Source organism: Podarcis vaucheri, assembly GCF_965113315.1.
Source record: "Podarcis vaucheri genome assembly, chromosome: 1".
Lineage (NCBI taxonomy): Eukaryota > Metazoa > Chordata > Lepidosauria > Squamata > Lacertidae > Podarcis > Podarcis vaucheri.
In genome coordinates, this window is record NC_138759.1 from 17612597 (window position 1) to 17639096 (window position 26500).

At 44.8% G+C, this 26500-nt stretch overlaps 2 protein-coding genes across 2 annotated transcripts in view; both read right to left on the reverse strand.

Moving 5' to 3' along the window:
• Positions 1-705: 705 nt before the first annotated feature.
• WDR25 (WD repeat domain 25) overlaps positions 706-26500 on the reverse strand; it is a 423366-nt gene continuing 397571 nt past the window's right edge. The window contains exon 8 of the mRNA XM_082218380.1: positions 706-715. The gene's annotated coding sequence lies outside the window, so the exon portion shown is untranslated. The remainder of the gene's footprint in view (positions 716-26500) is intronic.
• LOC309529837 (uncharacterized protein) lies at positions 13697-25729 on the reverse strand. Its single transcript, XM_082218089.1, has 2 exons — positions 24173-25729; positions 13697-14007 (listed from the first exon to the last, which is right to left on the reverse strand). The coding sequence occupies exons 1-2, from the start codon at positions 25655-25657 to the stop codon at positions 13879-13881; spliced, it is 1614 nt and encodes a 537-aa protein (XP_082074215.1). The 5' UTR covers positions 25658-25729; the 3' UTR covers positions 13697-13878.

Genomic DNA, 26500 nt, shown 5'->3' on the forward strand with positions numbered 1-26500 from the left:
GCCCTAGTCTTGACAGTGGAGGCAGAACATAATGGCCATCAATAGACTTTTCCATGAACCTATCTTTCAAAGCTATCCAAAGTGGATGGGTCCCACAAGACAAAATAGCACAGCTGTCAAAAAACAGTGCAAAAGGTCCTCCAGTGTTCAGTTACATCTGGCTTCCATTCTCACTTCAGCGGCAGATCTTGCTCGTGCTTGTATGTAGCTTCCAATAACCTCACTTTCCAAAGAAGTGACCAGGCACTGCTGTGGGGGAAAGGGGCAAACGAGCGTTGGGGTGTTCAATGATTTTCTTCCTCGCTGGAGATGAGCTAGATATTACAGTGTTTCTCAATCTTGGGTCCCCAGCTGTTGTTGGACCACAACCCCCACCATCCTTTTCTAGCAGGACCAGTGGTCAGGGATGATGGGAGTTGTAGTCCGACAACAGCTGGGAACCCCAGTTTGAGAAACACTGATAGAAAGGGATTTGATAAACTCTTCAGTGTATGGGTGAAAGGTTTCGTGAAATTGTACCTGACCCACAAGTACACCTTTTCTTGCAGCTGCTGCCACCCAGATGTGTGATCCTGGCAGCATTTATGCTAACCTGATGCCCTTCAGAGGTTGCTGAACTATAATAGCCATCATTCCTGACCATTGACCACGTTGGCTGGGGATGACGAGAGTTGTAGTTCAGCAACATCTGGAAGGGACAGGTTAGCCATGCCTTCTTTAGGCAAAGCTATGATATAACCACATTTGGAATACTGTGTCTAGTTCCAGTAAAATGAGGGTCTGCAGGTGCATAAATGTGTAGCTTGTCAATTATTCTCCAATTAATAGACCCAAGTTAATCAGGCCCACTAATTTCAGTGGGTCTGCTCTGCGTGTAGCATTGACAACAGCTCTTAAACTGCAAATGGATCCTGTGCATCTGCAAACTCTCATTTTCAGTGGCAGAACTTCTCAGGGACACGTCATTCAATTCACAGTGCATGCATGGAATACAAGCTAGGCAAATTCGTATTCTGAGCCAGGACATTACAGACTTTCGTTGCATCACTGCATCAGGCCAGTTTTCCCACCATCGTCCCAACACACACACACACACAATGTCTGGAGGATCCCGAAAATTCCTCTGAACAGGCACAACAAAAGCTTATCAAAGTGGTGGTGTTTTTAATGAGTATAGATGGACCATTTAACTACTGCCTTCATTTAAGATAACCAACGTTGCTGACGGAGCTTTGATTCCATTTATTTTTGTCAATCGAATCAGTGGCACAGATAACATATATTTTCTTCTTCTGTGCCCCTGTAATCTTCAATCTGTATAACGCACTTGGTACTACAGTTTCCTGTTCTCTCTTAATAAAAACGAAAAAGCCTCACAATAATAGAGTTTTCCACAGAACAACTTCCAGGGATGATCTTAAGAGAGTGTAATACACTGCAGTTACTGTATAGTGTAAATAGCCAGTAGCTTCTTATTACCTTCAAATCGCTCCTTTCAGACTCCTTAAATTGGCCTGGAGGCCTCTTTTGTCAAACCTGCTCCACTCTCTATCTTTCCCCTCCCCTTTCTGGCCATTTGACAAAAGAGATTTCAAGCTTATCTTTAAGTTATCAAAGTACATCATCTCACTGTGGCATAACACTACTCAAGCAGCTTCGATTGTCAAATAGCCATCTGAAAAATGACCTACTTCTTAAGCAGAGAGAGAATACAAATGGATGCAGAAAGATGCAGAAACACATTTTAAAAAAGGGGCAGGGACAGCCCTACCATTAGGCAGAAGGAAGCCATGGCCCCTGGGAGCAGTGGGGGCACAAACACATGCACTCCAGCCATTCCTCCTGAATCCTCCAGCCACTTCCCTCTGCTGGAGAAGAGAGATGTGTGAACACTTGCCAATCAGAGGCACATGCAATGTTCTGTGCGCAGAGTTTTGCAAGCATCAACGGTCCGCAGATCTTTTGGGTTTGCATAGCACAGTGCCAAGGAGCTCAGATGATCAGCTGATTGTTGGAGCTTCTGGGTAGAGTGCCCTGCAAAACTGGGTAGCCTAATGCATATGCTCCAAAATTTATCCAATGAAAATAGGGACGTCCTAGTCTATCATCGTCATCACAATTTTATCCTTTATATGCCACCTATTAAACACTAAAAAATGGCTGCCTTTGGGTGCCTTCTAATGGTTGTGCAATTTCTTCCTCCTCCTCTTCTTCTTCATTGAATTTATATATCGCCCTATACCTGGAGGCCTCAGGGTGGCTCACAGAAAGGTCACAATATACAAAATCAAAATAAGAACGATAACCCAATAACACCCCCCCCCAAAAGAGAAGTCACATTTTAAAAGGGTATAGGATGTCCATAAGGTCAACCAAAGGCCTGGTTAAAAAGGAAGGTGCCAGGTGAACTTCCCTGGATATAGGGAGCCACTGCAGAGAAGGCCCCGTTCTCGTGTTGCCACCCTCTGGACCTCTCAAGGAGGAGGCACACGAAGGAGGGCCTCAGAAGGTGATCTCAGGGTCCTGGTAGGTTCACCTCCTTGGTTCAGGGGATGCGTAACTCCATACTCTCCAACATTTCTCTGATGAAAATAGGGATGTCCTTGTTGAATGGTTTCTTTAAATGTAAAGGTTCATCATTGTTCCACCTGATGTGTATGTATTTAAGGGGCCAGGGCCAGGGCCAAGGCAAATAACGAGACCCAGTCTTACAGCTGTGAAACATAGCAGGTGCTGCTAGGTTGTGTTAATCAAGCTGTGTCAGCAATTGGGTATAGTATATAAGGAGCAGCACCTAGCTCTCTCATTACCTTGGGGGATGGGTTGGTGGTAGGGTCTGGTTTGTTGATGATGTATTTAGTGTAAAAGGAGTTTTTGTTTTTGTAATTAAAACCTTGTTTAAGTTATTTTTGAGTCCCTTTTTAATGCATGGTCTCCCCAGCAAGCTCTCTGCAGCACTACCATACTGCAAATAGCCAACAGTCCTAAGGAAAAGCGGGACATACCATGATTAAATAAGAAACCAGGGTGGCTTCTGTAAATCCAGGACTGCTCCTGGAAAATAGGGCCGCTTGGAGGGTCTGCTGATGTTATTGTGATGTTAACCTGAAGGAGCATCTCCACCCCCATCATTCTGCCCGGACACTGAGGTCCAGCTCCGAGGGTCTTCTCGCAGTTCCCTCACTGCAAGAAGCCAAGTTACAGGGAACCAGGCAGAGGGCCTTCTCGGTAGTGGCGCCCTCCCTGTGCAACACCCTCCCACCAGATGTCAAAGAGAAGAACATCTGGTTCCCCACTCCCTTCTGTATAGCATCTTCAGCTGATGAAAGTAAGACCTCTTTAGACATTGTATTGCCAGATTCAGTACACACAGAAGAGGAAAGTGTGAGGATGACCATCATAGTTCCACCATTGCAACTGCTCCAATTCCCCTACAAGAAATTGAGGTTTGTGGGATTTTGGAGAAGTATTTTGTATATTGTGGGTACCACATATAAAAGAATATAAGTTTCACCACCCTACCCCCTCTCTTCTTCCCCAACCTTATACTGTACACAACACTAATGTCTCCTATCAAATATAACTCATCTGTAGAAAATAAGTGGTATTGGTAAAAAGATTAACAAGAATATGTGAATACGGATTGACAATATATACTCAATAGTTTAAAATATATAGTCATAATAGGTTAAGATATTGAGTAAAGATAAATGATAGAGGGTAAGGATTTGCTGAATTAATTATGTGAATTGGAATACAAAAAAGGGGGTGTGAGGAGGTCAGGAAACAAGTAAATGAAATATAAGACATGAAAATATTGATTTCTTTTTAACTTTTTCTTTTTATGTGTTTTGTTTTTGTATTTTGTATCTTTTTTCCCTTTTATTGTTGTTCTTTTTATTTCTTTTTTTTTAATCTTGTAGCTTTTTATTGCCTGTAAAATCTCAATAAATATCATTAAAAAAAACCAAATATAACTCATCTGTAGAAAAGATATTACAACCTGAAAAAAGAAGACAATGCACACATTTTTATAAACCAAGGATTTGTCCTCCAAATCCTAGAAAGTGATTGGAACAGCAAGAGTGCTCATCCTCAAATCTTTCCCCCTGAATGTTTAGCCTATATACATAGTGGATACCTGAAGAAGGCTACTGATGGCCTCTTGTTTGCTGTTTGATGCAAGGCACTGCAATCAACATATCCAGAGAGTGCATAGTGCACAGAATGTCTAGCCATATAAATATGGCTCCAGAATACAGTTAACTTCTATAACTTGGCATCATGAAACGAGATGCATATTAGACAGATAATCCATAGCTGCCTGTACAGTAATCTCTATAAGCCTGCTTTTAATTCTCTTCCATAAGGAATCGACTGGGGCAGCATTCAGTTCATCAGCATTCATGACCTCACTGCTGCCTTCTGCCTTCGGAAATCTCTTGCAGGAGTTTTTTGTTGCAGGCAATTTATCGCTCCTTTGCTGCCACGTCAACCAATAAGAACGGGAGTGCCATGCACCTGAGATTTGGCAGCCCTTGTACTTATGATTAGGAATGCAAAAAGGTGTCGATTTTGTCCATATGTGTATTAATTAAAGAAAAGCTTCATTGTTTCTGCACTCTGCACAACGAAACATAATTCAATCTGCCTTTTCCCCCCAATGGCAGGTCTTTACATAAATAATGTTGCCGTGTTTTCCTTTTACATTGGCTCTCGAGGCAGATTCTCCATCTGTCTCAATCCTAGCCAGACCTACTCAGAGGTGCTCCATTGAATTCAGTGAGCCTTACTCCCAAATGAGCCTTTGCACATATAGCCCCCCTGTGGATAGCTATTGTATATGGCATGTGTAACCTTACTGCAAATTCCTAACCATGGCTGGATCTACACTAATCTGGAAAACACTATTTTTAAAAAGCTATTAAAAAAATATAGCTCCCAATGCAATTTCCTATTGGCGACAGACCACTGCTCTACAGTGCCCTCTGGTGTCACGGTTTTATAATACATTTTAACATTATAACTTACCAGTGTAGATTAACTCCTTGTTTACTCGGAGATAAGTCCTGTTGAAGCAATCAGTCTTACTCCCAGGTGAGTTTATGACTGAAGCCTTAGTCTATGTAAGCTTACTCAAAAGTAAGTCACAACCTTGGGTGTAGTTTGGACAACACAATGTCCTTGCAATGTAGAAAAGGCAGCAATCCTAATCACGTCTCCTCGGAAGTCGTTGATATTGAATTAATGGGGCTTACACCCAGATAAGAAGGTTCAGGATTGCAGCCTTAGTCTATGTAGATAAGATAAGATAAACTTTATTTGCATTAGCCAATGGCCATGGCAACATAAAAAAAGCAATTGTTGTTGTTTAGTAGTGTCCGACTCTTTGTGACCCCATGGACCAGAGCACACCAGGCACTCCTGTCTTCCACTGCCTCCAGCAGTTTGGTCAAACTCATGTTCGTAGCATCGAGAACACTGTCCAACCATCTCGTCTTCTGTCGTCCCCTTCTCCTTGTGCCCTCAATCTTTCTCAGCATCAGGGTCTTTTCCAGGGAGTCTTCTCTTCTCATGAGGTGGCCAAAGTATTGGAGCCTCAGTTTCACGATCTGTCCTTCCAGTGAGCACTCAGGGCTGATTTCCTTCAGAATGTATAGGTTTGATCTTCTTGCAGTCCATGGGACTCTCAAGAGTCTCCTCCAGCACCATAATTCAAAAGCATCAATTCTTTGGTGATCAACCTTCTTTATGGTCCAGCTCTCACTTCCATACATCACTATTGGTGAAAAAACAAGCAATATATACAAGTAAAAAAACAGCAATGGGTAAAAAGGGCAATCAAATGACCAAGCTTAGTCTATGTATCTTGTGCTGTGTTGTCTGCACTGGCCGTCAGCAGCTCTCCAGAGTTTTGAATGAGCCTGTGGCTTTTGGCATAGAAGGCACTGAAAGCTACATTCAGTGAGGCTTCCTCCCAAGCAAGTATAAATAGAATAGCAGCTCTAGCCTCCTTGGTAAGGCATTATATATTTACAGTGGACACTCGGGTTGCAAATGTGATCCATGCGGGATGCACGTTCGCAACTCGCAGCATTCCCAACCCGCATCTGCACACGCGTGGGTTGTGAATCGGCGCTTCTGCACATGCGCAAAGCACAATTTAGTGCTTCTGTCCATGCACGACCGCCGAAACCCGGAAGTAACCTGTTCTGGTACTTCTGGATTTCGGCAGTCCGCAACCCGAAAAAACACAACCTGAAGCGGCTGTAACCCGAGGTATGACTGTAGTACTAAAATCAAAACAGTGCAACAATTCCTTCACATCCCTAGCACTCTCAAAACAATTAGTGGATGGGGGCGAGGGTGAACAGCCAAGAACTGAAAATGAAGCTGCTGATGAAAGAAAGGAAAATAATTGCATTATCTTCTGTTTCTCAATTCAGAACACCAACCAATTTAATTGACATTTATTCATTATCTAGAACTTTGTTAGCTTGAGATTAATTTATTAAACCTGCTTAAATATGCAATACAGAAACACAATTAACTGGAAACTTTTTTTAAATATGCCACCATAAAAGGCATTAGTTGCTGATTACCCAACACATCTCGGAATGAAGATGCAGAACAGTTATGGGATTAGCCACAAGTTTTATTACATTGCAGGGATCTGCTATGAGTAATGACTTAATAAACTTCCTTAACTCAGGCACAGATTGGGAAGACACACATTCTGCTGTTTACCTTCCATGGGCACGTAATGTGGCCTAGCTGTTGTTGTGCCATAAACTTCAAGATATGTACCTCCTTCCCTTACAAAGGCAACTCCTCTCTGGATCCAGACTGCGCTGGTCCCGGGGGGTTACTGTGCGGCATGGTCCGAGTCCAGTCCAAGGTCAAGGGTGTGGTATGAATGCTGTCCGTCAAAGCTGTAGCTGGGTCCAAGGCGGGGAGTCGGGTGAGGTCAGGAACTCTGGCAGAAGAGCAGGACAGAGTGCCGGCAGGAACAGGTTACCAACAATGTTGCTCCCGCAACCTGGAACTGGGCTGGCTGGCTTTTATCTGCCCCGAGGCATAGGGTGGCCCCCGGTTCACAGGTGACTCACTTTTCCTGGCCTGGAGGCGAGCACTCCTCCTGCAGGAACTTAGTTCCCTCCGCCTCTCTGCCCTGAGCCTCTGCAGCTCAGGAGAGGCTGGAGGGTGACCGGACCCAGAGGCAACCTCCTCTTCCCCTGACGGGGCTGAGAGTGGATCACTTGCAGGCAATGGGTCCTCGATCACCTCCGGAGCCAGAGCAGACTCAGCTGGTGCCTGCTCCTGAGGATCCGGCACAGGTGAGGACCCTTCAGGTTCAAGCCCCAGCCCCGGCTCAGCTGGTCCTGGAGGCGGGGACTCCTGTGCAGGCTCTCAGGTACAGCCTCTGAATCCGATTCCCAGGCCATTACACAGACTCTGGAGTAGCCCATGAACTGAATAATACTCATCCCTGGCCAACTTTAAGGCCATGTGGCAGGTGAGGCCTCTGCTTCATGGAACAGAAGCCCTCAGGGGGCACACCCATGGGTGTCCTGTCTGCCCCTCTGCCTCCACCAGCAGAGGGGAAACACCACTGGTACCAATGCCAATTTGGGGCAAGATCACAGCCATATTGGGCAAGATCCTGCCCAAAATTGGCAACGATGGAGGGGCCACTTCTCCAGCAGTGTTGAATGGGGCAGGATGCACAGCAGGGGCAGAGCAGGTGGCGGCAGCAGGCGCAAGTAGGTGGTGGCAGGAGCAGTGGCAGCAGCAAGGTAGGCGAAATTTGATGCACAGCCCCTGTTGAGGCCTGTAGGCTGAAAACATCACTCTGGGTCTTTTTCTAGGCCATGCTTTTTCTTCTATGGTACAACCAGGTGTCCTAGTCTCACATACAAGCAGGAGCTGCTACATTGTGCTCTCTTGACACAACTACAGACAACATGTAGTGGCTGTAAAAAGCAGACTCAACACACCATTGCTCCATATCTAACACATGCACAAGTGGCTATAATGTTAAGCGAATGTTAAATCATATTTCTGCTTCTTGTTATGTAGCCAGTTATCAATCTGACCTCTCTCCTATGATTACTATGTTTCACAGAGCAGTCAAGTCTAATAGACTTTATCAAAAGCTTTTTGGAGGTCTAAGCACAATTCATATAGGTCACACCAATCTACTTCTTTCCTGACACATTCAATGAATCCCAAAATGGCGGGAGAGGGTTTTCCTTGTTGATCTCCCTCTGCAACGGTTGTTATTCTATATACTTAATCGTTTTAGGTTTGAGGGTGGATCTGTTAAGATAACTATAGATTGAACTATGTCAAACTCTGTAAACATTCAGATAATGTTTACTACCTTATCGACCTTAACCCATGCAATGGAAACACTTAGGGACAAGGGGAGGAGAGGGTCTGATGGAAAGGTGTACTAATATAATTTTTGATTACCGATATTTATTTATTGCATTTATATTCTACCTTTCCTCCTAGGAACCCAAGGTGACGGACATCGTTTCCCTCCTTCCCACCTTATTCTCACAGCAACCCAGTGAGGTAGAATTCTTTGTGTGATTTGTGCTATTGAAATTAAATCAATAAATACATTTTTAAAAATAACTCAAGGTTAGTCATGCTTTCCGCTGATATACCAGGGACAAAATTATGATGGAAAGTGGTGGTTGGTAGCCAGTGGAACAGCTTGATTTCTACTACCACTGCAAAATTGGCAGCAGTGGTAGGGGATAAAAAGTAAGTTGGGATGGCTTTGCCTACCACAAACCCTCTGAAAAATGCCCAGAATTTCTCACTAAATAACTTTTCACCCATTCTTACACCAGAGTTTATAAGAAGTCCACCACAAGGGTTCTGCTCCTGTGAAATGCTTACCTTAGCAGGTGCGGACAATGTCACATTTAAATAATATCACAGTGGCTAAATCTGCGCTTAATTTTAAACATTTTCTGCCCTTTGATCTCCCAAGAAACAGAGCTAAACCTTGGGCTACTGCTTAGCTAAATCTTGACTTCAAGAAGTATAGCTTAGTGGGAAGTTCAGAGTTAGTAAAATCCCAATAAATGTAGGGCAATTGTCAAGGGGGCTCCTTTCATTGTAAAAATAAAAGCCATAAGCATAATACAGGTATAGAGGTTTACAGACTCACCTCATGTCCGTTATCCATGTGCATTATGAGCTTATAATGATGTGACAAATAGCAACAAGACATAACTAACCTATTTGTTATTGCTCATGTTGTTGTTGGATATTGAAACTGCATTTTAAAAATAGGAATAAAAATTGAGCATAAAAAACAAAACATGCCTGTCAGCGACTGTGAAGATGCTTCTTCCAAAGTTCCCTATCAAGCAGATGGGTGTTTGTGCATATATATATTTTTCCAACTCTCAGGGGCCTTCATTCAAACTGGCTGATATAATTTTATTTGAATGGCTTCATCAAGGTGTTTTTGTCCACCTGTCAGCTTTTATATGGATTACCTGTCCACAGCGTTTTCATTATTCATCCACCTGTAGTGAGGAGTAAGAAAGGCAGGCACTTATTCTGGGCACCACACCATTATCTATCTGCTCTCCGCTCCATTTGGCTGTGCAGGAAGAATTCCCCGGACTGGTGCTTCAGTCGCTGTATGGGTTTGCACACCACAAAGAAGATTTTCTGAAGTTGGAGGCAATTTTCCTACCAGCGTAATTCAAAGTGTGTTTCCTTTGCCCCAAATAATTGCAGCGAGTGTCCTTCATACTACAGTGGTACCTCTGGATGCAGACAGGATCCGTTCCGGAGCAGCGTTCGCATCCTGAAGCGAACGCAACCTGTGTCTGCGTGTGCGCAGGTCACGATTCAACACTTCTGCGCATGCGTGTGACGCCATTTTGAGCATCTGCGCATGCGTGAGCGGGAAAACCTGGAAGTAACGCGTTCCGTTACTTTCGGGTCGCCGCGGAGCACAACCTAAAAACGCTCCACCTGAAGCAACTTTAACCCGAGTGTAATGGTTCTAGGGGTTGCTCGTGCATAGGTTGCCGCCACTGCTGGCGAGGTTACCTGGTTAAACCCTTTCTGACTGAACAGCCTCCAGCATCGTGACTGTCTCAGTCGCTGGCAGAATCCGCCAGTGGGCATTTCTTGAACTTCTTCCAGCACAAAAGTTCTTTGATGCCAAGTCTCCTCCTACTCTCCCTGCGGGGAAGTCTTCTGCGCAGGGAGGGTGTGGGCAGCGGAGTACCCATACTCTCTCCGCTGGTCTCTGGCGAGGAGTCTTGGAGCCTCCTCTCCGATTCCCCCATCTGCCCCCCTTCTCCACTGGTGTTACGCTGATTTCCTTCCCCAGCGGACGGGCTGCCTCTCTCCCTACTGGGACCCTCTCCGCCATCCCTCTGGAGCCTTCCCTCCGCCTCTAGCTCCGATGGCAGTTCCCTGACACCGAGGTATGACTGTACTTCCTAGGACCAAGTCAAAATTTCTCAGAAGAGGTATTTCTGGATTTTGTTTTTGTTTTGTTTTTTTTTAAAAAAAACAACAACATTTCCTCCTAAGCTGTTAGAGCAGGCACCCCCAAACTCAGCCCTCCAGATGTTTTGGGACTACAACTCCCATCATCCCTAAAAGGACCAGAGGTCAGGGATGATGGGAGTTATAGTCCCAAAACATCTGGAGGGCCGAGTTTGGGGATGCCTGTGTTGTCCTCTTGAGAATACTGGGCAAAATGGCCTCCCTGCTTTCACCACCTGTGAATCTTGGGCCCAACTATGCATCCAGTTCATTAAAATATTTTGTAAATATTATTTTGATATTGCGATGGGTTTGGTCTTACTATCCCAAAGACAGATTCATAAAAGTTATTGACAACTTTGGCCAAGGCCCTCAGTTTTTGTTTTCTTAAGAGTAATCTACTTTCCTTTATGTTATGGACAGACAAGATTATATGGCATCACCGTGATCATACATTGACTTGCTAAATGCCCCTGAAGGCTAGATTTGTTTCAGAACAAATTCATGAGCTGAGAATGCAGCGTCTCACACAGAATTGAATCGGGATAGGCAAAGTTGAAAATAAGGACTGACATTGGTTGAATAATGTCAGTCCTTAATTTCTTTACAATGTAGATTGCTTGACTGCATTGCCTCCTGTATGCCTCCTTGGTAATATATGTCTACTCCAGTGGCTTCCATTGCCCTGTAAAATGGCTTGACAGTGTGTATGTGCATTTGCTCTTCTAAATAACGTTGATCACTTTTAATTAGCTTAACTAGAGTCCAATTAAAAAGACAGCCTATTTTCAAATCTGAATATGTAACATGCTCGTATATACCCATTACATTTCCACCCCCTCTGGAACTGCACCAGAAAATTGTGCTCAAATGGAAGAAGGCAATCATAGAATTGTAGAGTTGGAAGGGACCATAAGGATCAGCTAGCGCAACCCTCTGGAATACAGGAATCTTTGGCCCAGTGCGGGGCTCAAACTTGACTGAGCTGGGCTGCAGCTCAGGGGTAGAGCATCTGCTTTACATTCAGAAGGTCCCAAGTTCAATCCCCGGCATGCTGGGCAGGGACTGACTCTTGTCTGAAACCTTGGAGAGCTGCTGACAGATGGGCCAATGGCGTGACTCCGTATAAAGCAACTTCCTGTACTATAGTTTCTTCCCCCAGCCTTTCTGCAGCAGTTTACTATAGCATAGGGATGCGGGTGGCGCTGTGGTCTAAACCACTGAGCCTCTTGAGCTTGCTGATCAGAAGTCTGGCAGTTCGAATCCCTGTGATGGAGTGAGCTCCCGTTGCTCTGTCCCAGCTCCTGCCAACCTAGCAGTTCGAAAGCACGCCAGCGCAAGTAGATAAATAGGTACCGCTGCAGAAGGTAAACAGCATTTCTGTGCGCTCTGGTTTCCGTCACGGTGTTCCGTTGCACCAGAAGAGGTTTAGTCATGCTGGCCACGTGACCCGGAAAGCTGTCTGTGAACAAACGCCGTCTCCTTTGGTCTGAAAGCGAGATGAGCGCCACAACTCCATAGTTGCCTTTGACTGGATTTAACTGTCCATGGGTCCTTTACCTTTACCTTTCTTTCTTTTTTACTAGCATGTATATGTCACCCCGTCGTGGGGATTCGAACTGCGACCTTCTGATCGGCAAGTCCCAGAGTCGGTCACGACTGGACCTAATGGTCAGGGGTCCCTTTAACTTTTTTTATAAATATATGTTATGTATAAGATACACCTAAAAGAAGGAAAGTACACTAAGAAAACAAAGCAACTAAGGTTGCCAGATTCAGGGCCAGGGTCCAAGATCATCCAAGGTCCATCATCCCAGCAAGATGGCTCACTGCTAATCATCTGCTTCCTTTCCTTGGTGTTCGTGCTCATTTACCTGCCCATCATGAAACTGTGCTCACATGTTACGTACAACAAGTGTGCAATCAGATTCCTTATTCTAATTTTGTTTGTAGAGGCCTTATTATTACACTCAAGCGGTATATAAATTTTATATGGTGATGAGTGCTAACAACAACAAAGTTTTTCCATTAATATTTAAAATAAATATTTCCACCCTTATTTCTGCAGCAGCAGCAGCAACAAAAAGACTTCACTTAAAAAGAAGAAAGGAATAGGTGTCAGGTACATGGCAAGCAAGGGACGCAGGTGGCACTGTGGGTTAAACCACAGAGCCTAGGACTTGCCGATCAGAAGGTCGGCTGTTCGAATCCCTGCGACGGGGTGAGCTCCCAATGCTCGGTCCCTGCTCCTGCCAACCTAGCAGTTTGAAAGCATGTCAAAGTGCAAGTAGATAAATAGGTACCGCTATTTAGGTAAACAGCGTTTCCATGCGCTGCTCTGGTTCGCCAGAAGCGGCTTAGTCATGCTGGCCACATGACTGGAAGCTGTCTGTGGACAAACGCCGGCTCCCTCGGCCTATAAAGCGAGATGAGCGCGCAACCCCAGTGTCGGTCATGACTGGACCTAACGGTCAGGGGTCCCTTTACCTTTTACATGGCAAGCAAGCTCTGCACCTTCTGGCGTTCCCAGGATAGCCCACCCGAGGATGTCATGGTGTTGTCAGGAAACACAAGCACTGAGAAACACTGCACAATGCATTGGAAAGATGATTTGCTGAATGAAGGAAAAGACAGTGGCAGACATCCCTTGACCACCTTTGAAAGTGAGGAAGGTGCAACAAAAAGCTTGCCGCTGCCCTGATCTCCCCTTTGATAATCTTCAGGTGTGCAGTGTTTTTTTTTTCATTAAGTGATGGAGAATGAGAAGGACCAAGCAGGGACATTTTTTGGTACAGCACTATCTGGGACACGCCCTGCCCAGGTGGCCATAGCAGAGCCACTCAGAGATCATGAGGGACAGCTAATGCACATGGGTGCGTGTTATTGGATTCAAAGAACGTACAAGCCCATTGGTGAACAGATCAGAAACATCTGGCTGTATGCTAACAAGCACAACGAACGGCAAGCTGTGAGCCTGATAATAGGGAGAACAGATGGAGACATCTAACGACATCCACTTATATGGAAGATGTTCGTCCTTGGTTTTCACAGTGGTGGGAGACAACAGAAAAAGGATGTGACGTGACCTTCAGAAACAATGGAACACCATTATAACTCCAGGAGGAGCACTGTTTATGCTTGAGTTGAACTGGGTGGAGTCCAGTGCCTGCTGCGGGAAAGGAACAGGGCTTTCAGGTCGGGCGAGGTGCAGCTTTACAGTGTGGCAAGAGCAAACTTGAAGAGGGGTATTCGACGGGCAAAACTGGATTATAGGCAGAGGATTGAGGATAATTTAAGAAGCAACAACATAAGACAGATGTGGCAGGGGATTCAGCATATTACCAACTACAAACCTAACCTTGGCGCTGTCGATGGTGACCCTTTGCTGGCGGAGGAGCTTAACCTCTTCTTTGCTCGCTTCGAGAAGGAGCCACCTGAGACGCCGGTATTACATCCACCAGCCCATAGGGGCCCCTCATTCACTGTAGAGGAGCACGAGGTGAGACAAGTATTGAGGATGGTGAATCCGAGGAAGGCGGCTGGACCTGATGGTATCACTGGAAAGGTGTTGAAGGGCTGTGCGGATCAGCTGGCGAGGGTCTTCACTAAGATCTTCAATAAGTCCTTACACCAGTCTATTGTCCCACCCTGCCTGAAGTCACTCAACTATTGTCCCTCTGCCTAAAAAATCCACAATCAGTAGTTTGAATGACTACAGACCAGTTGCACTGACTCCAATCATCATGAAGTGTTTTGAGAAACTGGTGCGCCGTCATATTACTTCCTGTCTTCCATCAACTTTTGACAACTACCAGTTTGCATACAGGGCAAATAGATCCACAGAAGACGCTATCACCACCACTCTCCATGCTGCTCTGTCCCATCTGGAGCGGCCGGGGAATTATGTGAGGCTGCTGTTTGTGGATTTTAGCTCTGCTTTTAACACTATCCTCCCCCATAGATTGGTGTCCAAGCTAGAGACGATTGGACTCCCCAACTCCACCTGTCTCTGGGTTTTGGATTTTTTGTCAGAACGTTCTCAGAGGGTTAGAGTAGGGTCACATGTGTCCACAGCCCTTAGCCTTAACACCGGCTCACCACAGGGTTGCGTGTTGAGTCCCCTGCTCTATGCTCTCTATACGTATGACTGTACAGCCATCTACTCCAGCAACAAAATCATCAAGTTTGCTGATGATACTACGGTGGTGGGGCTCATTTCAGGAGGGGATGAGTCCGCCTATCGGGACGAGGTGGAGCGGCTCTGTGTTTGGTGTGGAGAGAACAATCTGGCTCTTAATACGGCTAAGACCAAGGAATTGGTGGTGGATTACAGGAAGAAAAAGGCGGACATTCAGCCCTTGTATATCAACGGGGAACGGGTGGAGAGGGTGGCGGAATTCAGGTTTTTGGGAGTGACTATGGATCAGGGCATGACTTGGAGCGCAAATACCACTGCTCTGGTGAAGAAGGCCCAGCAGAGAATTTATTTCCTCAGACTTTTAAAAAAGAACAATCTGAGTGAGAGACTGCTGGTGTCCTTCTACCGAGGCTCCATAGAGAGCATACTTACATACTGTATTTGTGCTTGGTTCTCCAGTTGTACAGCTAGGGAGAGGAAGGTGCTCCAGAAGGTCATAACCACAGCCCAAAGGATTATTGGTCACCCTCTCCCAGCTTTGGAAGAACTGTACGGTTCCCGTTGCCTTAGGAAAGCAAACAACATCCTGCAGGATCCATCTCACCCGGGATACAGTCTGTTTGCACTACTGCCTTCTGGCAGGAGGTATAGAAACATCAAGTCAAGGACAAATAGACTAAAAAACAGTTTCTATCCAAGAGCTGTGGCCTTTTTGAATGCTGTAACTCGATAGTGAGACCTGGGAGTTTGATGGGTGTGGGTGTGGGTGTGGTTGGAAGGTGGTTTGTTTGGTTGTTGCTGTTGTTTTGCTTTTGTTGTTTTTAAGGGATGGCATCCAATTTCGTTGCACTTGTGCAATGTTGCACTAGTGTAATGACAATAAAGAATCTATCTATCAATTGCGCTCAGTGACATACAATGAAAATGGGGGTGTTCGTTTTCCTTTCTGGTTTTTCTTTTTTAGATGGGAAAATGCAGTTATTTTAAAGCGTGTAAATATCAACCTGCAGCTAAATTTGTGAGGTTATGTGCTCAGAGGAATGGGATCTCGGATGATTAATTGGAGTGTTTTGTTTCATAGGGCTCTGGGTCCAGCAGGGTTGCTCAGCTGTTATCAATCAAGGCTGATCGCTAACAACCCCAGCGAGCTCTCCGGACATGGCATTTTATCAGCACCAATTAGCGCCTAAGTGCTGTTTAGCTGATAAACGAGGAATCAGAGCAGTGTGGAGCACAACAAGGGAAATAACTGTATATGTGCAGGAGAAGCAACAGCCTGCTTTCGTGGTCAGTGGGAAGACTTTATTTGAAGCTTGGGAATGTGACCTCAAATATATCAATTGAAGTCGCATCCTTTGAGTTTCAGAAAGAGCTGCCACCATTTCATGCCTATTTCAACAGCTGCAGATTTTGCTGCCAATATTTAAAGTTTACCTTTAGCTTAATCCTGTGCATTTTTACTCTCATGCAAATATAGGTGAATCTGGTGAAGTGTGCATAGCATTGCAGATTCTGGGGAATACTTTAAAAATAGAAACAACCCATGAGGCATAATCCAGCCACTATTAAGTGCATAACAGTGCAATCTTAGGTTCATGCTTTAAAGGTTTGTCTTCAAGTGTTGGGAGGTTTTTTTTGACCCATCGTTTTCTCCAGGAAAACACACTCTTCAATGCTGAATCGGAACAAATGGCAATTCAGGTGTTTTCTGCAGATTGCTGTTTGCTCCAATTCAATCACAAGGAGTGCCAGGCAAAAATCTTGGATACGATGCTTTAAAGTGTGGACCTGTGCTTAGAAACATGGTACAAAAGGAAGCCTGGATGAGCCCTTAGAGAACTGCATCACAAAAATCAGAGAAGTGGGAATTTGGAAAGATAATTGTGTTCTGTTTTGCGTATTGGTTCAAGATATACATACAGTGGTACCTCTGGATGTGAACGGGATCCGTTCTGGAGCCCCGTCCGCATCCAGAAACGAATGCAACCTGTGTCCACATGTGTGCGCATGTGCGGGTCGCGATTCGCCACTTCTGCGCATGCGTGTGCTGTCATTTTGACCGTCTGTGCATGCACGAGCGGCAAAACCTGGAAGTAACATGCTCTGTTACTTCCGGGTCACCACAGAGCACAACCCGAAAATACTTATCCTAAAGCTACTTCAACCTGAGGTATGACTGTATTGCGTAGTTCTTCATTAAAATGCCAACAAAATCAAATTCCCCGCAGTCTATAGCTTGAGCACCCTGATTTTTTAAATAATAATAATAATAAAGCAAATATTTTAGAATAATAAGAAGTTAGCACCCTCCAACTTCAATAATTATAACAGTATTTTTTTCCCCAGGGATTGTGAATGAAATCACCAAAATTTGTGTTTTCGTGTGTTTGTGTAATTTTCATTAATATTTTTTTTTTGTATTTTTATAATTTTTGATATAAATTTTGTAATTGAATTATATGTGCTTGAATTATCTGTTTCTCTCACTTTCCTAGCTACAACTTCTATCATCCCTAACCATTGGCAATGCTGGCTGGGACTTGAAAACCTAAGCATCTGAAAGGCACCAGTTTGGAAAATTCTGTGTTAAGTGAACATTCAACCCAAACTACCATTTATGTGGCTGAAAGGTGACGTATGCCTACAGTTCCTTGGAGGAAAAGTCATCTATAAAAGTTTGAAATGACTGTCGTTCTTTCCCATTTTGGTTCATTTAAAGCACAAACAGAAGCAAGAGCTCCTGTGGCTTTTTTAAACAATGTACCATTATTCTGCTCTATATTGTCAGCTTCAGGCAGAAGCCTAAGGGGCAGACTGCAATGAATTCATGTATTTTCTTCTCCAGCATGCATTAAGAGTTTTGAACTTTGGGTGAATGGAAGCTTCTGCCTCCCTTGATGATTAAAGCAATGTTCTGGGTCTAGTCACAGTGACAGATTACATATTTCCCCTGCAGGCAAGAGTAGGGATAAACCAAACCGCATACTCCCTGCTCCAAAATTTGCCCTGTGTGATCTTACTCAAAAAAACAAACTACTCAGCCCTCTTGAAGTGTGTATCTTCTATAGTTCAAAATCTTTTCTGTTGTTGGGATGGTTATCACAATACTCCATGTGAAGCCACCATTCATTCTGAAACCTTATACAGAATTTTTTTTGTTTTATCTGTATAACCCAAACAACAAAATAGAACTTCATGAGACATACACATGAAAGCTAAAACCCAACCAAAGCAAGATTGGCATGGGATGTTACATTCACAAGAAGAAATGATAGAGCTGGTTATCGGGATGTTTGCAATAAGGTATCAACAGGTAAGTGGAGAGTTGTTGGCCTCTGTCTGTCTCAAGAGACAACAGAGGGGGCCTTCAGGGGTAAAGTCAAACTGCTGTGTTAGCAGCACTGAAGGAACCTCCCCAGGGCGCAAGCCTGGGTAGTTTGTATGGAGGTCCTAGGCTGCCCAGACAACAAGACACGCCCCCCCCATCTTCACTGATGTGGTCCAAAGGGAAGCAGACCAATACGCTTGGCTGCAGGAGTTGCCGGAAGGAAGCATACAAGGCACCATCCAACCATCTTAAGGACTCCCCTCTGGATTTGTGTAGAGCTTACTCCTTAGTCTCAGTTTTTCCTTGGTAGAACTCAGTACAGTGGTACCTCGGGTTACATACGCTTCAGGTTACAGACTCCGCTAACCCAGAAATAGTGCTTCAGGTTAAGAATTTTGCTTCAGAATGAGAACAGAAATTGCAAGGCAGCAGCGGGAGGCCCCATTAGCTAAAATGGTGCTTCAGGTTAAGAACAGTTTCAGGTTAAGAACGGACCTCCGGAACGAATTAAGTGTGTAACCAGAGGTACTACTGTATGGAGGAATAGGGGAACAAAATTAAACTTAGTTGACACTCCCCATTGTTTGTTCTGGCTCCACCTACTTTTGGCCTCCATGCATTATACCCTACCAGTTCCAATGGGCACCAGCCACCACAGGATACTGTTTATATCCAGTGAAGGTTGGCCTATTAAAATGTAGGGTGTGTGGCTCCCACCAACCCCACTCTGCACTCAGCCAGCCCCTATCTGCCTTCTTTCTTACACCCAGTCCAGGCAGGGGGTGACATGATCAGTCAGCTTCTTCCTCCTTAGTCTCCTTTTCCTCCTGTGGAACTCAGCAGGGAGGTGGATGGGGCCAAAATAGAATTAGTTGGCTCAGGCTGTAATTTGCTCTGGCTCCCCCTACTGTTGACCTCCATGACTTCCACCCTACCAGCCCCAGAGACACCATTCACCACTGATTATCTCATTGGGCTAATTTGGGCTAATTTGATTCAAACCTTCTTCATCTTGTTGAGTGTTTGTGTACTCATTTGGTTTGCATGCTTGTTGGAACTGGATCCCATTTATGCCCTTTAATTTGCACATCAGTGTGACTTTTGAAGGGGGGAAAAGACACACTCTGTCTCCAAGGGATACTTCTCATCTGATTATAGAATAATTGCAATTATTTTAATGGATTGCTACAAAGCAAGATCATTATAGGAAGTATGATAACTGGGCATGATGACTACAAACTCATTCATGGTTCAGGCATTTGCTCAGCATAATGGGGGGTGGGGGCGGGGAGAACATCACCATTGACAAAGGAAGCAAAAAGACCTTCCAAGAAACACTGATTTATTCCAATATGTTTCCCTGCTTTAGGCACCGCTGCATCAGATTTCATATTGCAATCTTTATTTGGATAATGGCTGCAATTTTAAGATGCATGAGTTTAAAATGATTCTCGACATCACAAAAAAGCCCACCTTTAGGAGCGGTCACCAGAAAACTCTAGGTCCTGAGTGGCTAAAAAGGGAACAGCAATTATTAACCAAAAGAGGAAGGTAATGGAGGTCAATTTGGCAGAGAGGGTGCGTGTGCGTCATACATTGTAAGAGTCCTGCTGGATCCCACACAAGGCCTATCACTTGTGACTGCCAGCAATTGGTATCCAGAGGCATAGTGCCTTTGACAGTAAAGACAGAACAATAACCATTGTGGCTAGAAGTCACTGATGGCATTGCCCTCTGTGAGTAAGGTAGCTCTCTACCTGTCCCTACCATATGCTTTCAATACCCAAAAGAGGAACTGAGCTGCGGAAACGACATCTGCTCCATTTCTGTTTAATTTGATTTCCGTTCACCAGGCTGCATTTGAAGGCACAATAGCAAGGTAATCCTAACTAGCGTTGACATACTTAGTGGCATGGCTTGCCTATTGAGCGACCTTTTCTTCTGTCTTTGGTTCAGCTCAGGAATGGGGAGCCTTTGGCCCCCCATATATTGTTGGGCCAGCAATGGCCACAGAGGAGTTGTACATCAACAACATCAGTAACAGGTTTCCCCATCCCTGCTTTAGGTGAAATTCAACTCAGTGTGTGGGCCTGGAAGACCTGCCAGTCCCTGCCCTGTAGGCCTTTCCATCCCCTGCCTGAGAGGTTGGGTCCCAGACTGACTCCAGCTACAAAAACTGAGGCTTCTGAAGAGACGAGAGACCATCTTGGCAGAGCATCCTGGAATACCTCTCCCCTGCCTTGCAGGCCTTTCCCCACCTGGTCTGGGAGGGTAGGGCCTGGACTGACTCCAGCTACAAAAGCTGAGGCTGCTGAACAGACTCTGAGGCTGGGATATTGTTTAAGGGGGGTTGTTGCTGTTATTGTAACCAGGCAGAGGGCCTTCTCGGTAGTGGCGCCTGCCCTGTGGAACGCCCTCCCATCAGATGTCAAAGAAATAAACAACTATCAGACTTTTAGAAGACATCTGTTTAGGGAAGCTTTTAATACTACATGAATCATTGTATTTTAATATTCTGCTGGAAGCCGCCCAGAGTGGCTGGGGAAACCCAGCCAGATGGGTGGGGTATAAATTATTATTATTATTATTATTATTATTATTATTATTATTATTATTATTGATGTTAATTTTTGTATCTTTATTTTAGATTTTATTAGGATTTAGGTGGAAATTTTTTAATGTGGTTGTGTACTTTTGATGTTTTATTTATTGTTTACAACTTTTATTATGTTTGTGATTAGGGTGTTTTTTTCATGTTGTAAGCCACCTTGAGCATGGTTTGAAATAAAATCATGGCTGGTCGGATGGGTGGACACATACAAGCCCTGTAACAATGGGTGTTACTCTGGCCTTTTTTTACCAGGTCTATGTGTATGGATCATGGCATCAGTACAGCTGGCATAAGGTTTAATGTAAAAAATTCTCCTTATGAATTATCTGTGACCTTATCTGTGACCTGAGAAGAAATGTTAACATCTTGACCCTAATAGTTGCAGAAAAGATCAGAGCACACCAATCCTTGTATTTGCCAGGAAGGTCTGTCTACTCTTTAACAGCCTCCTGCAAGCAGGAACTAGACTCCAAACAGACACTGAAGATTTTTTTAAAGGCAAACTTATGATTCAGGAACTACAGAGATAAAGATGTGGTCTTTCCAAAATGAAGGTCATGTCCTCTTCACTTCGAACCTATCTTATAGACACACAAAAGTACATTAGAAGCAAGAAACAGCAGTTCAAAGAACTTGTTCTGTAATCCACTCACTAAGGAAAACCCCTGGCTTCTCCACAGACATTAGTTAAGAGTCAAAGGTGCAGGAGAGAGATCTCTGTTGCCTTGCTGACATAGGATTTTGAAGGGGAGAGCTTAACGCCTGCAGAACACACATCTGGTTGTTCTGCTTGCTCCAAGGTCATATATACCCCTCCCTTTATTTTTCTTTATATTAAGGTTAGTATTGTGGCACATTGCTTTGGGGCAACTGGAAAGTGATTTACTGTATAGAATGTATGTACTGAATAACTATGTGCAACTTTACTGTCTAAAGCAGCAACCATATACCCTTATCTTCTTTTCATTTCCGTGTAATAAACCAATTCATTTCCTACTTCCTGGTGGCAAGTTTCTTATTAGCTTTAAGGGTCAAAGGTATACAGTGGTACCTCAGGTTTCTTTTTCTTTTTCTCCAAAATATAGTCCGGCCCCACACAAGGTCTGAGGGGCAGTAGACTGGCCCTCTGCTGAAAAAGTCTGCTGACTACTCCAACATCTTGTTCTCACAGTGGCCAACCCAGATGAAGAAATGTGAGGTGCCTGCCTCAAGTGGTAGAAACCCAGGAGATGACATCAGCCTCACTTCTGTTGCCTGTCCCCACACCATTGTTCCTGCCACCATTGGAGAAGTGAAGCCATCAACAGCACCAGTTTCTGAGGAGATTTCATGGAGAATATGTGATCACATGAGATTTCAGCGAGATCACGTGAGGTTTCTCCAGAAGCAGGTGTCGCTTCTGGGAGTGTCTGCACTGCTGGGAGTGTTAGAATTCCTGCTCCATGATTGCAGTCATGGGATTGTTGTCCAGCACATGACAGTGTATGTTTTGACTCCACAGAGTGGGAAATGATGGAGACAGGATGTTCATGTTACTGTGTTTCATGAAGTGGGACTATTGTCCTTTGTTCTTTCTCTTTGCTGTCGGATGCTAGAGAGAGAGGGAGCCATGTTGCAGTGCTCTGTGTGTGTGTTTATATGTAAATAAAGTAGATTAGCCAAAATGTTGAGTTGCTGAAGTCTGTCACGCAAGCTGCGAAGACTCTGCAGAACCCTAAGTGTGCCGATGTCTGTTGACATGGGTCGCTGTGATGTTCGGGCAGAAGAAAGCTTTTGAAGCTCCCGAACGATCAACCAGGAGGGAGGGAACAATCCAGTCGGGCATGTGTCTCTACCAGGGTCCTACTCGAGTGTAGGCTGAGCTCCTGACGGTAAGTAATGGGCCCTGTCTGCTAGCCTGCTCCCTAAAATATCACTGGTTTGCTCATTTCTGTATATAGGGTGCCTACATTCTGCATGGTTGCATGGCAACATGTGCAAATGACTTTAGATACCTATTAGGTCCATAAATTACCATATAGATAGATAGATAGATAGATTCTTTATTGTCATTACACAAGTGCAACATTGCACAAAGTGCAACGAAATTGGATGCCATCCCTTAAAACAACAAAAGCAAGACAACAACAACAACCAAACAAACCACATTCCAGCCACACCCACACCACACCCATCAAACTCCCAGGTCACACTAACGAGTTACAGCATTCAAAAGGGCCACAGCTCTTGGATAGAAACTGTTTTTCAGTCTATTTGTCTTTGACTTGATGTTTCTATATCTTCTGCCAGAAGGCAGTAGTGCAAACAGACAGTGTCCCGGGTGAGATGAATCCTGCAGGATGTTATTTGCTTTCCTAAGACAACGGGAACCGTACAGTTCTTCCAAAGATGGGAGAGGATGACCAATAATCCTTTGGGCTGTGGTTATGACCTTCTGGAGCACCTTCCTCTCTCTAGCTGTACAACTGGAGAACCAAGCACAAATACAGTATGTAAGAATGCTCTCTATGGAGCCTCGGTAGAAGGACACCAGCAGTCTCTCACTCAGATTGTTCTTCTTTAAAAGTCTGAGGAAATAAATTCTCTGCTGGGCCTTCTTCACCAGAGCAGTGGTATGTGCGCTCCAAGTCATGCCCTGATCGATAGCTACTCCCAAAAAACTGAATTCCGCCACCCTCTCCACCCGTTCCCCGTTGATATACAAGGGCTGAATGTCCGCCTTTTTTTTCCTGTAATCCACCACCAATTCCTTGGTCTTAGCCGTATTAAGAGCCAGATTGTTCTCTCCACACCAAACACAGAGCCGCTCCACCTCATCCCGATAGGCGGACTCATCCCCTCCTGAAATGAGCCCTACCACCGTAGTGTCATCAGCAAACTTGATGATTTTGTTGCTGGAATAGATGGCTGTACAGTCATACGTATAGATAGTGTAGAGCAGGGGACTCAACACACAACCCTGTGGTGAGCCGGTGTTAAGGCTAAGGGCTGTGGACATGTGTGACCCTACTCTAACCCTCTGGGAACGTTCTGACAAAAAATCCAAAACCCAGAGACAGGTGGAGTTGGAGAGTCCAATCGCCTCTAGCTTGGACACCAGTCTATGGGGGAGGATAGTGTTAAAAGCAGAGCTAAAATCCACAAACAGCAGCCTCACATAACTCCCCGGCTGCTCCAGATGGGACAGAGCAGCATGGAGAGTGGTATTGATGGCGTCTTCTGTGGATCTATTTGCTCTGTATGCAAACTGGTAGTTGTCAAAAGTTGATGGAAGACAGGAGATAATGTGACGGCGCACCAGTTTCTCAAAACACTTCATGATGATTGGAGTCAGTGCAACTGGTCTATAGTCATTCAAACTACTGATTGTGGATTTTTTAGGCAGAGGGACAATAGTTGACGACTTCAGGCAGGGTGGGACAATAGACTGGTGTAAGGACTTATTGAAGATCTTAGTAAAGACCCTCGCCAGCTGATCCGCACAGCCCTTCAACACCTTTCCAGTGATGCCATCAGGTCCAGCCGCCTTCCTCGGATTCGCCATCCTCAAAACCTGTCTCACTTCATGTTCCTCTACCGTGAATGAGGGGCCCCTATGGGCTGGTGGCTGTAATACCGGCGTCTCAGGTGGCTCCTTCTCGAAGCGAGCAAAGAAGAGGTTAAGCTCCTCTGCCAGCAAGGGGTCACCGTCGACAGCACCAAGGTTAGGTTTGTAGTTGGTAATATGCTGAATCCCCTGCCACATCTGTCTTGTGTTGTTGCTCCTTAAATTATCCTCAATCCTCAGCCTATAGTCCAATTTTGCCCGTCGAATACCCCTCCTCAAGTTTGCTCTTGCTACACTGTAAAGCTGCACCTCGCACGACCTGAAAGCCCTGTTCCTTTCCCGCAACAGGCACTGGACCTCTCTATTCATCCAGGGTTTCTGATTGGGGTAAAACCGGATGGATTTATTTACTGTGACAGTGTCTGTGCAGTGATTGATATAGCACAGAACTGCCGCCGTGTGCTCCTCCAGGTCTGAACTATCGAAAATATCCCAATTGGTTCTCTCAAAACAGTCCTGCAGCTGGTGAATAGCACCTTCAGGCCAGATTTTAACAGATTTTAATATTGTGGGAGCCCGTTTCCTGAGTGGGATATATGCTGATACCAGGAACAGAGACATATGGTCGGACTGGCCCAAGTGTGGCAGCTGTAAAGCCCTATAGCCGTGATTTACATTCGAATAAACTTTATCCAGTGTCTTGTCCCCTCTTGTGGGACATTTCACATGCTGATAGAGCGTTGGGAGCACTGTTTTAAGTTCAACATGGTTGAAGTCTCCCGCAATGATGTGCACAGCTTCAGGATACTTGTCTTGCTGGCTGCTGATAAGGTCCTGCAGGCATCCCAAAGCCAAGTTGGCATTGGCATCTGGTGGCACGTACACACCAGTTAACATAACAGCTGTGAACTCCCTAGGGAGATAGACTGGTCTACATTTAACAGCCACATATTCCAAATCCGGTGAACAGTGACTGCCCACAGTCTTCGAATTATTGGACCAGCATTTGTTCACATATACACACAGCCCCCCTCCTTTGGTTTTTCCGAAGTCCATGCCTCGGTCATGACGATGTACCGCACAGCCTTCCAACTGAATAGCTGTGTCTGGTATGGACGGTTGAAGCCATGTCTCAATGACAAATAAAACACAGCAATCTTTTACAAGGCTGTTTTTTGCTGCCTGCAGCCTCAATTCGTCCATCTTGTTGGTAAGAGATCTCACATTAGCAAGAAATATGCTAGGGAGCGGTGGTTTAGATGGACTCCTCTGCAATCTTACCAGGACGCCAGCCCGACAACCCCGCTTTTGCCTCCTGTCTCTACGCCGCCTTCGCCTCCTCCCTGGAGGCATAGTAATCCATGGAGAGCCCGGTGGCCTGTCTACTCCCACAGGAACGTTATCTGGGCGAAAATAATCAGCTCTTACAGCTTGTTCACACTGTAACCCGACCTTCAGAAGTTCCTGCCTGCTGTAAATCTTTCTTGCCCGACCAGACATACTCAGACCAAGTAAAAATAATAAAAACAAAACAAAACAAAAACGCTGAGGGAGAGCACTAAGCCACAGCGTCTATGCGCGCTGCCATCTTGTATATCTTGTATAGCATATATTCAACACTATTTTTGTTGAACAAGGACAGCTGGACATATAAAGGCCCCCATTACCTTCAGTAGCTTAGGGCCTCATCAAACCTAAATCTGTCCCTGCCTCTGAATACCAATTGCTCGTCATTTCAGGTGGAAAGAATTCAAGTGTATTCAGGTTCTGCTTTCAAGTTTCCCATGAGCAGCTATCTGGACACTGTGAGAACAGAATAATTGACTAGATGCCTTCCTGGCCTTACCCTGGAGGACCCTCCTTACATTCTTAATTGCATCTGCATGTGGATGCAAGGTTTCTTTCCTCTTGTCTTCTACAGACAGATTAAAATAGCATCCCCCCCAAAAAAAAACAAACCACTGTTTTTTTAAACATACAGCAGAATGCCGCCTGGAGGATTTATATGATATGACATGACATGAAATTAATTGTATGGCTCACGCCCAGCTGCAGACATGAGCGGAGAATGAGATAAAGGTAAGAGAATTTGCACTTCAGGTGCATCCAGAACAATTTTAAATTACAAGGCCGCTCAGAGGCTATATTGATCTGCAAAATTCAAAGCAAGGCTCGAAGACAAACAAGCGTATGTAACTGATTGAGGTTACCCAATAGCTGTTGGAGGGAGTTCAGATTGTTCAGATTGATAGCCTAATTATTATGCAATGAAAATGTTAATTAATTTTGGCTAGGGAAAAAGCAACCCAAAGTGTAAATAAAAAACCAAGGCATATTTGGTGG